The sequence below is a fragment of the Habropoda laboriosa genome, unplaced genomic scaffold, assembly GCF_001263275.1.
Source record: "Habropoda laboriosa isolate 0110345459 unplaced genomic scaffold, ASM126327v1 scaffold153, whole genome shotgun sequence".
Taxonomy (NCBI): Eukaryota; Metazoa; Arthropoda; class Insecta; order Hymenoptera; family Apidae; genus Habropoda; species Habropoda laboriosa.
The window spans coordinates 353,483-364,575 of NW_017100272.1; the positions used below are offsets into that span (position 1 = coordinate 353,483).

At 32.8% G+C, this 11,093-nt stretch overlaps 3 protein-coding genes across 3 annotated transcripts; 2 read left to right on the top strand and 1 right to left on the bottom strand.

The window, feature by feature from the left end:
• Nucleotides 1–1,448: 1,448 nt before the first annotated feature.
• On the top strand, nt 1,449–5,402 carry LOC108573531 (b(0,+)-type amino acid transporter 1-like). Its single transcript, XM_017935992.1, has 3 exons — nt 1,449–1,545; nt 3,958–5,260; nt 5,345–5,402. Exons 1-3 carry the CDS (start codon nt 1,449–1,451, stop codon nt 5,400–5,402), a joined length of 1,458 nt encoding a protein of 485 aa, XP_017791481.1.
• A 1,042-nt stretch (nt 5,403–6,444) lies between these two features.
• Nucleotides 6,445–7,899, bottom strand: LOC108573530 (sorting nexin-16). Its single transcript, XM_017935991.1, has 5 exons — nt 7,819–7,899; nt 7,164–7,467; nt 6,780–7,088; nt 6,574–6,701; nt 6,445–6,484 (listed from the first exon to the last, which is right to left on the bottom strand). Exons 2-5 carry the CDS (start codon nt 7,431–7,433, stop codon nt 6,445–6,447), a joined length of 747 nt encoding a protein of 248 aa, XP_017791480.1. The 5' UTR covers nt 7,434–7,467; nt 7,819–7,899.
• Nucleotides 7,900–8,453: 554 nt separating this feature from the next.
• Nucleotides 8,454–10,922, top strand: LOC108573528 (conserved oligomeric Golgi complex subunit 6). Its single transcript, XM_017935989.1, has 9 exons — nt 8,454–8,531; nt 8,610–8,884; nt 8,966–9,110; nt 9,185–9,396; nt 9,473–9,696; nt 9,758–10,149; nt 10,223–10,384; nt 10,455–10,616; nt 10,689–10,922. Exons 1-9 carry the CDS (start codon nt 8,454–8,456, stop codon nt 10,920–10,922), a joined length of 1,884 nt encoding a protein of 627 aa, XP_017791478.1.
• Nucleotides 10,923–11,093: the final 171 nt, after the last annotated feature.

The following is an 11,093-nucleotide window of genomic DNA, read 5'->3' on the forward strand; positions in this document are numbered from 1 at the left end:
CGAGTTCGACAGGTTATACGCGCGTTCACTGTAACACGTTAACCTTAATTATCTGTCAAACAAAATCAGGAACACTTAAAACAGAATATCAAATAGAACGAACATACTCTCATTTACTCTAATTATAACTTTATTTTCAATACGGTGTAAATTCAATTTTAAATATAAACAATTGACGAAAAAAAATTATGAAAACGATATATTTTCGATGTCGCGTTAAAACGCATGCTCTCCATTCTAAAGTCACAGGCACGTGTTGCGGACATATGGTTCAAATAATATGCTGTGCAAGGTAAAACGAATATTACACTGCGTGATTTACTTCCCATCAGTTTTTACGTTAATTTAGTTTCAGTATTTCTAATTAACACTTTAATTATAAAAGAAGCCACATCATAGATAAGGGGTATGTAAAATTCAATTTTAGCAGCCGTGAACGTTGCAAGAAAACATATTGTATTGTTAAGATAAAAAGTCGACGAAAATTTGCGAAATCGAATAATATTCTTTTCAATTTAGAGATAATGATGACTCACAAATTATTCAAATCCTCTGAAAAGCTTGTTTTATCTTCGATCCACATAAATGTGCTCCCGATAAATTTGCATGACGCATGACATATCCGCGAAGAATATTTTCAATTTTAATCGCCGATGAGAGAAGAGCATCAAACTAACGAGGCCAGGGAAGAACTTGAGCTGTAAAGACATAAGCTTCCTATCGTGTTATATACTATTATTCGAATAGAATCGAGTGGAATCCGAATTATCTTATTGATTGGTACCTCTTTGTAACAAAACTTCATAATACACTCCGAAAATACGACTGATTACCGAAAGGTGACGCACGCACTGCCATAGAGATATTCACGAGCTTGTAAATTTTGTGTAAACACTTCTTTTAACGCTCACTAATCATACGGTCATTGGTTACAAGAGAAGACGTGGACTTGTGTCCATGTTAATTCGCGTTCGAACCCCAAGCATTTACATTAAGGTATTACCATGCGGTCTCATCTTCGTGTACGCCCATGTACGTCTTCGTACCCCCGTAAATTCGTCAGTAGCAAACGTTTAGCTACTGATCGTCAAAGATATCGTTACATTGCGGCGAGGGTATGGAGTATTCTTATCAGGGGAACCATCGTGCGCCTTTAAGAATAAGCCACAAGCTGACCCGTTAACACTTCAGTCTCGTTCTGGACATCTTTCGATAACGTCACATTGTCTTCGATCCGGCTCTAAGGCACGAAGAAGCCGATTCGTGTCTTTCTTACGCGGACTGAACATAGAGCCGATCGAAGACGGTTTGATAATCGGGCGTTAAGGTTCGCGCGATGAATCTTTGAATTCGAAAACGGAAAAAGTTCGCTGTCAGTGCTGGTGAATTGGATAATTCCGTGGCGAAACAGTCCACCTTGTTAAGAGTTTAGTCGAACCGCGTGCAAAATGGGACAAGACGAGGAAAAAGGAAATGAAAAAATTGGGCTGAAACGAGAGCTAGGTCTTTTCAGCGCAGTCAGTATCATCGTGGCTGTTATGATCGGTATGAAAATAGCTACGAAAACGTGACGTCTTTAAAATTAATTGAACACAGCGTGACGTTGTTTTGTACTTTCATCGGAGTTACGACTAATCAAAATTATTAAATAACGAGTGTTTTCTTCCGGCACAAATGTCACGTTCGTTACTCAGAATTCAATCAGCATGTATACCAATTATTATCTTTTTTTTATCTTTTCTTCATTTTTTTTTTAACTTGTATATTTAACGACTGTAGGTAATCAATTTTCTTCGACGTGTTAACGAGTCCAGTGGATAATTGTTAAAGATTATAAATATCATTATATGTTATCAGTATTGTTCCACTTTATTATGCTTACATAATGAAATGTTTATGCTTGCGACATCAAATATTCGAACAATGAACCACGTTGCCAACAGTCTGTAACGGATCGCGTTTCAGCCTACGAACATCTCCACAATTTCAAATTTAAATACTGTACATATAATATGTTAAATGTAAAAGCCTCTTACAACGTCAGCGTTACGTTATACACATTTATCAATGTTGACGTAAAAGTGAGGTAAATTTGAAAGAAGTTTGACGTTCGAACGTGCAAAGACAGTTATTTGATTTAAGAACATATGTTACCATAGGAGAAAGTATCGCCGCATTCGCGCAGATAATAGTAAGTCAATATCGATACTGTCGTAAGTCCATTTCACAAACGATAACAACAGTCGGACAGACTAAATTTAATTATCCGCACATGGAAGAAACGTGTAACATCCTCGTGATCGTTTCTCGAGATATTTCATTCCTTTCAACTGTCAATACTTAATATCATCGACATAACATGAGGAAATATTCTATGTACATACTTTGCTCTCTGTAAGTTACACATTGGATGTAGATAACAGTTTCGTTATAAATTCTATTTATCTTCGGTTCAAATAGTATTAACGCAATAATTAAAAACAAATAGATATCGAAGGATAAACACTCGAAGAACTGTAGAAATCCAATGAACCCCTTCAATGCCAGAGCACCGTGTTTAAGAATAGTTAACTATGATTGCATAATTGTGTGGATCTGAATAAGGTTCGGCTTTATACTAACAACGATGTATGCAGCTTATCTTCTTCAATAAAGAATCACAACATCGCCTGGCTACATTCTCACAGTGTCCCCTTTTGACTGCGAAGGGTTGCTTCTTGGCCTTTCAAGTAATCCATTACTTGTACGTCGTCTTTAATACCAGTATTGGTTTGAATTTTTCATTTAATAATTATTGTCATTGAATTACAGCCGTTTAGTGTCGTTGTGCCGGAATTGAATGCAGTATATTTTGTCCCTTTTGGTTAGGTTAAGTATACCATATGAAGAACTTCGAAATTAGAACGATTAATGGAAAATAAACTAGCATAAATAATTATTTATTTATTTTTAAAAAAGTCACTAAGACAAAAGCATCTTAATAATTCCTGTAATTTAAAATAACAAATTTAAAATTCGTCATTTGGACGAGTTTTGTTTTTTAAACGTTAAGCTTGATAAGTTCGATAAATAAATAATAATATTAGCTGGAAAAATATTTGACAGAAGTGACATCATTGTTTATAATGTACACTTGGAACTTTCATAATGGACAAACCAGTAACCTAATATTTTTCGTGTCCATAAATCAAGAGTGTACTTTAATCCTGATACTTTATCGGAGACATTACGGTACAATCAAATGAAACATTTCAAACATCTAGATTACCCAGATATAATCCAGCCAATCTAGTTAGAACGAGATAATCGAAAATTGGGAAAAAATTATACACATGATGTATAAGCAATCCCCATTTCAATTTCGGCTTAATCAAGCATAATTTGCAAAAGAAACCATATGTTGCACTTTCAGGCGGGAAAAGAATAAAACCTGACGTAACATTTCGCTAATTATGCGCAGAGCTTTGACACGATTACGAATTAACAGGGTTAATCAAGGTTAATCGCTGACCCACGCGCTCGAGTATTACGAGGCATCTTCCTTAAGTATATCTAGTCGATTTTAATCGAACTTTGCAGGCTGACAAATCTATCGTGCTATACTTTTATCGTCGAATGTGACGTGACTTTTATCGTGAAGATTTTATCGGCAATGTAAACCAGAAAAAATGTTTTATATGTACCATTCAAATATTTCAGATTCCGATACTTACGGGTAGCCTACATTGTACATATATATTTCTGTATTTTCGAGTACGTGATAAAAAAAGGAAATACTCTTGTTTATCCTCGAGCGTGTTTATTACTCCACGTTTTTTTCCACATTACATAATCCTTATAGAATCGTACAGGAAAACCAATAAACTGATAAAAGTCACCACGTGATAAAGATATATTGTATCAATTTCTCGAAATATTTCACGATCTTGTTAACCGAGGAATTATTCTTCATTCAAGGTTCTGGAATTTTCGTGTCGCCCACCAGCGCCCTCGAGAGATCAGGATCGGTTGGCTTTTGTCTAGTCGTCTGGATTACGTGCGGCTTCCTATCTCTGTTAGGTGCTCTCGCTTTCGCCGAATTAAGCACAGTGGTGCCACGATCCGGTGCCGAATATGCCTACTTCATTGAAGCTTTCTCGCCTTTGCACAATTACGCTGGACAAATACCAGCTTTTATCTGTTCCTGGGTTTACGTGGTATTATTACGACCAGCGGAAGTAGCGGTCGTTATGTTGACATTCGCTGAATACAGCGTGCAACCATTCTCTGGATATCTGACCAACCTTCCCGAGGAATCGATGTTCAAGCTGAAAAAGTTCATAGCTATTTTAGCTCTTGGCCTGATCACGTACATCAATCTGACAAGCGTTAAGCTATACGTGAAAGTTCAGAATATATTCACCGTATGCAAAGTAATCGCGTGTGTGTTCGTAATCGGAGGTGGGATTTGGTGGTTGTCTACTGGACACACGGAATTATTGGAAAATCCATTTCACGGTAGCACCATTTCACTTGGTAACGTTGCATTGGCCTTTTACAGTGGATTATGGGCTTACGACGGTTGGACTTCAGCTGCAATTGTCACGGAAGAGATTCAAAAACCAGAAGTCAATATACTTAGAAGTATACTAATCGCTGTACCCCTGATCACTGTTTTGTACGTTTCGATGAACCTGATGTACATGGCGGCTCTAACAATGCCGGAAATGGTCAGCGCGCCAGCTGTAGCGGTCCTCTGGGCGAAAAAAGTATTGCCTCCTTGGTTAGGTTTCGCGATACCACTCGGTGTTGCCTTGTCTACCTTTGGATGCAGCCTTAGTATTCAATTTGGAGTATCCAGACTCTGCTACGTGGCTGGAACCGAAGGCCACGTACCCAGTGTTTTTAGCTTTGTACATATTGAGAAGATGACACCTGCAGCAGCAGTAGCACTTCAAGGGTTGCTAGCATTGGTCTGTCTACTATTAGGAAATATTATAGCACTGATTGAATTCGCTAGTTTTCTGACTTGGGTCTTTTACGGACTTGCGATGATATCGTTGATAATTATGCGACGGACGAAACCAGATGCACCTAGACCGTACGCTGTACCGATCGTAATACCTTGGCTAGTATTAATAGTTTCAATTTTCTTGGCTGTAACACCGATCATACATGAACCGTCGTTCAAATACCTGTTTGCGCTCTTATTTATTCTTTGCGGTATCGGTATCTACCATGCGTACGTGTATAAGAAAGCCAGGAGTACTTTGGCGAGTGAGTATATGTTTCTCGTAAGATGGAAATTTATTTTATCACAGTGTATAAGATGAACTATTTTCCTTTTTTTTTTTTTTCTAGGGAGACTCACGTACCTGATCCAAGCATTATGTCTAGTTGTTTCTCCGGATAAAGAAGACTGATGCGAAATAACTTTTCTTTTCGCGTTTCATTGTACATACATACTGGAATAACGTGTTTGCTATACTATATGGACTAAGTTTGAGTATAATTTAGCGATCGAATGAGATTTTTACATTTCTCGACCATTATCATTATTAAAGACATATCAATTTTAGTGTTTATATGATGAATATGAATCAAGTGACACAACGTAATAATATTTAGTAACATTTTTATTCATTTTACATTTTTTAATGAAAAAAGTTCCATATTTCTATAAAACAGAATTAGTTCCAATGTATAATAATATTTTTATATTTGTGCAGTATTGTAAAATGTTTTATAAAGTAACCACAGAGATATAATAAATATTGACTATAATACAGCAATTAACATACAATAAGTGTAAAATATAATTAACGGAAATGTCATATATTTATTATATCTGTACATAAATATTCTTTAAACATCGTCATATTGGAATACAAATTCTTCAGTAATATTTGTTATTCCAATATTATGATAACAATAAATATTATTAATGTCAATTATAGTTTTAAAACAATAATCATTGCTAATATGATGTAAAGTACTATAAAATATATAGAATTTTATAAAACACCAAAGATCAATATACTTTGGCATGTATTTGTAATCAAATTCTAATAACATCTACTGTTAGTTTTTGTATCAATTTTACAGTTCAACTACAAAATATACAATATAAATAGCTATATCTATAAGGCACCTTTATAAGGCTTCTTAGAGTTAAGGTGGAAGATTAATGCTAAGAAAGCTCAGTGTACTTATTATGTTAAGGAATTTTACACATATCACTTCATGTAAAAATTAAGTTGTTTTGTATAAATCTACAGAATCAAAAATGCATTATTCATAGTATAAAATATACTAATTATATCTTATACATAACAGATTTCTAGCATAACAATTATTTATGTTGTAGCCATACAAAAAACATGGCAAAAGTTGCCTATTTAATACCAGTCTTTGTGTAACAATTTATAAATATTTGCTTATAAGTTTTAAGTTCATAAGAAATTGTTATTGAGACGCACCACATTTTGGACAGGTTTGCCTTTCACTAAAACGGTGATTTAATGTTTTTGATATTTGGTACTTATTATGAATATCATTTACTTGTAATTGTATTCAACTACATTATTTAATTACCTCAGTATTTGATGTAGCTTCTTCCGAAATTCATTACACAAAGCTGTTTCAGCTGTAAGTGCAGCATCTCTTTCTCTTAATTGTTGCCTTAAATGATATATTGTATCTTCTAATGCTTCAAAAATTGCCTGTAAAGAAATAAAGTAAAATGAATCTTTTAAAATTTACATTAATAGAAGAAACTTAAAAATTTTATAGATTCTTACTCTAGATTCTTCTGCAGTATCAGACAAAGCAGGTGGTTCATCTAAACAAAAAAATTCTCTAACACAAGCAGTTCCTATAAGAAGGGGACTACTTAATATTCCATTAACAAATGCTTGAAGACCACGTATCCTTTCCTCCAGAAAGCTTGGAGCAAAATTATCACCAAGCCATTTTTTCCTTGGCAAACTTAATTGTGAAATTGGAATTTTTTGTCTTCTTAACTGTGATAATAAACGAACAAAATCTGTATATCTTCTAAATACAAACCAACAATCTCCATTTTTTAATTCTACTCGTAATTTATAAATCTGAAACAACATGCATATTGCACACAAAAAAAATTGATACATAACTGTAGCATAATAAATTTACAATTTACCAACCGTAAATCTAGCTCTCTCTTCCATAACTTCATATCCAACAATTGGTATTCTTAAATCATCACTAGTCAATGGAGGATGCAAAATATCTGAATTTGCATTATCATTGTCAGGATAATTAAAACGTTGTACAGTAAATGAATTTGAATGGCCAGATCCATCAGAGTCCGGACTATCAAGAACTCTTAGATTGCCTGTCTGAGAACCCCTTGCTTTACTAATTGCAAGTGTAACTTCACTAATACATCCCACACCAGACTCTGACGTGGACATTTTACCACCAATAAACTAAATGAAACCATGCATACTTAAAAAGAAATTAAAATTAAATTATTACAAAAGTACATAATAAAACAGTCTTTAATATAAATTATATGATAAATATAGTTTATTCAATACAATGTAACAGTATATTGGAATAACTAGGCATGTTTATGAACTTAAAGAGAAATTTATTATTCAAAGTATTCTATTACAAATACACAAATCATTTTGTAGGTTGAATAAATAAAAAACAAAAGAGAAAATGTGAAAGAAATAATGCGAACAATATTTTACAATAATTTAGTATTATGATAACGTGTCAACTACGAGAAATCGAACTTAAATACTTAACATTAACATTTATATTTCTTGTTAATTGAAAGAAAATACTAACCTCAATAGAAAAAAGAGGTATTTGCTACTTTACAATCTTTTTCTACATGAACTACGTTTGCAATGTAAAATCATAATTCATTAAGCCTTTATTTCACTAAAACAGTACATATTTAATAAATGTAAAGTCACTTAATGAATGAGAAAGCACGACGTTGATATGACATATTGAGTTTGCAAATATACCCTCTCCGCGAAATTAGAATAACTTAGATGGTGAACTAAAATGGTAACGAAGAAATGTATCACAATATTTTACTTGCCTCCGACAGGTTTAAAATTTTGCGGACGTTAGTACCGAACTTTAAGTAGACATAGAAATGAAATAGTTTCTATCATGTTAACACTCTAATATGCATTATACTTTATCAATATAATTTAATAAATAGCACTTACTTCTTCGTGAAATAATTAAAAATATAAAATTTTCAAACTTGAGTTTTTTTTAAAGTTAGCGGTATTTTACGTACATGCTCACGAGTTCATACTGATCTCGAAACTGTATACGTAATTGAGTACGTATTCTATAAGCTTTATATACGTAGCTATGCGCGTACTTTTGCTACGTGACAATTCCGAAATAAATAGGTTACATGTTCCAATGAATTTGACAGTAAAGGAAGTAACATATTTAAAATGAGTGAAAAAAATACTAACACTGCTCTAGTTCGAAGGGTGAACAAATTACTCGAATCGAGAGTAGAGCATGACAAGGTATTCATGCTGTAATTTAAATATTTTTAATTATAATTAGTATAAAGTAAACATTTTACTTTATATTATTTTTTATAGGATACATTAGAAGCTTTAAAAGAATTATCTACTTTCTTTACCGAAAATACATTGAGTTCTCGCAGAAATTTACGTAGTAAAATAGAAAGGAGAAGTCTTGCAATAAATGAAGAATTCTTGTCTGCATTTAGGGAAGTAAAATCTTCTTTAGACGACGTATATCAAGACGTTTTAGCTATGAATACTGCAGTTCAGTGTATGACAAATCGTTTACAAGTAACAAAAACTCAAACATCACAACTCATTGATCAAACTGGAAAACTTCAAAATAAGAGGTAGGTATATTTAATTAGTATTTAGAATGAATGGTATTTAGAATGAATTAACATTTAAATACAAAAATATTGACATTTCAGTCAAACTTTATCTATGCAACAGGAAGTTGCAACTGCATTTATTAAAAATTTTCAATTGACTTCATCAGAACTAAGTGTTTTACATGGTTCTACTAGAGATTCACCTATTACAGAAGAATTTTTTTCTGTAATTAATCGGGTTCAGGTATAATAATAAAAATATAGATTAACAGTTTTATGATTATTAGAAATATGTCTAATAAATGCTTGAAATTGTAGGAGATACACAGCAGGTGTAGAGTATTAATGCAGTCAGGATACCAAACTTTAGGACTAGATATTATGCAAAGAATGACACTTTTGCAAGAGGCAGCCCTTGAAAGACTATATAGATGGACACAAAACCAGTGTAAACATATTGAAAATGAAAGATTAGCACCATTGCTAATCAAGGCAATGAATAAGTTACAAGATAGACCAGTTTTATTCAAGTATATATTTAAAATCTAAGAGATACAGTACATAGTTTATAAGCTACCTTTTACTTACTTCTTTGTATTCTTTTAGATATATTTTAGATGAGTATTGTGCAGCTAGGAAAACTGCATTAGTGGGATCTTTTATAGATGCACTAACATTAGGGGAAGGATATGGTAATACACCTAATCCTATTGAAATGCATGCAAATGATCCTAAAAGATACATTGGTGATATGCTTGCTTGGCTTCATCAAGCTATACCTGTTGAAAAGGAAAATATCCTTACTTTAGTGAAAAACTGTGATAAAGCAGGTAAGAACTGAGTGATTGTCCCATTACCTTTATTTTTCTTAGTTTTTATTTTATATTTTAGATGTGTCAGATCAGATTAAACAATCTTTAAGTAATATCACAGAAGGACTTTGCCATCCTTTGAAGTCAAGAATAGAACATATTGTATCAATGGATGCCCCAGCAACAGTATTATATTCTGTTACAACTCTTCTTAGATTTTATCGCGCGATAATTCAGCAAGTAATACCAGATAGTACCCTGGATTCAATGTTGGCCGATTTATTAATACTGAGTGAAAAAAGTTTTCTTAGTAGACTTCAAAGGGAGACGCGCATTGCACTTGGTGACCGTGCAGAACCTCCAGGAAACGATTTAGTACCTGCTCCATCCATTTCCAGATTATTATCACTTCTTAATGAAATCCTTTCTGTAGCAAGCATTGCAGAGGGTAGAGAGAAAGACATGTTACAGGTTTGTATCATAACAATATTCAATTAATTTATAAAATTATTATGTTCAAATTTATGCACTGAATGATTTACAGATAGTATCATGCATTATTGATCCACTTTTGCAAGAAGTTAACGAAACAGCATCTAGATTACCTACAGTAGACATGGCTGTATATCTTCTAAATTGTATGCATCAAATACAATCTACTTTAGCACTATATGAATATATGGATCAAAGACTAGAAAGATTACAGGTATTTGGTTTATTCTAATTTGCGGGTTTTTACTATTTGATTTATCATTGATAAAGTAACATTTTTTTAGGCTCAATCTGATGCACAAATTGATACTCTTACATCAGAACAAGCCATTTCATTAGTAGCACACTTAAATCTTGGTTCCATTTATACAATTTTGCAAGGGCATGAACAAGGTCCACTGTCTTCCATTCCTGGGATGGATGCCTTAAGTGTAAAAGAATTTACAGTATGTAATCATTACTTTATTAGTTAATGAAATATTTAAACAGTTTCATTTAAAATTTTCAATATTTTACAGAACAAACTGGAAGCCTTTTTAATAATGCCAGATGTATTATTATTACCGCAAATAAGTTTATTGCAAAGTAGCAATCATCGTTCAGTAACGCAGAAACGCTCCTTTGAAGTAATTGGAGCTATTTATAAACAATTGTACGAAGCTTGTCACGACCCAAAAAATTTGTATCAAAACCCAAGTAGTCTATTTTCAAGAACACCCGAGGATCTTTTGAAGACATTAATTTCAATTTAAATGTACATGAAGAAAGACATTTTTTTAAAACATAATTATACAAAAGGTCAAATATGTAAATAATACATGAATGTAAAATAATTTTTAATAAATTTAATAACTTATATGAGGCCATGTATCTCTTAATCTCTCAAAAAATTTTCCTTCAAAAGTACAATAAAAGATACTAAT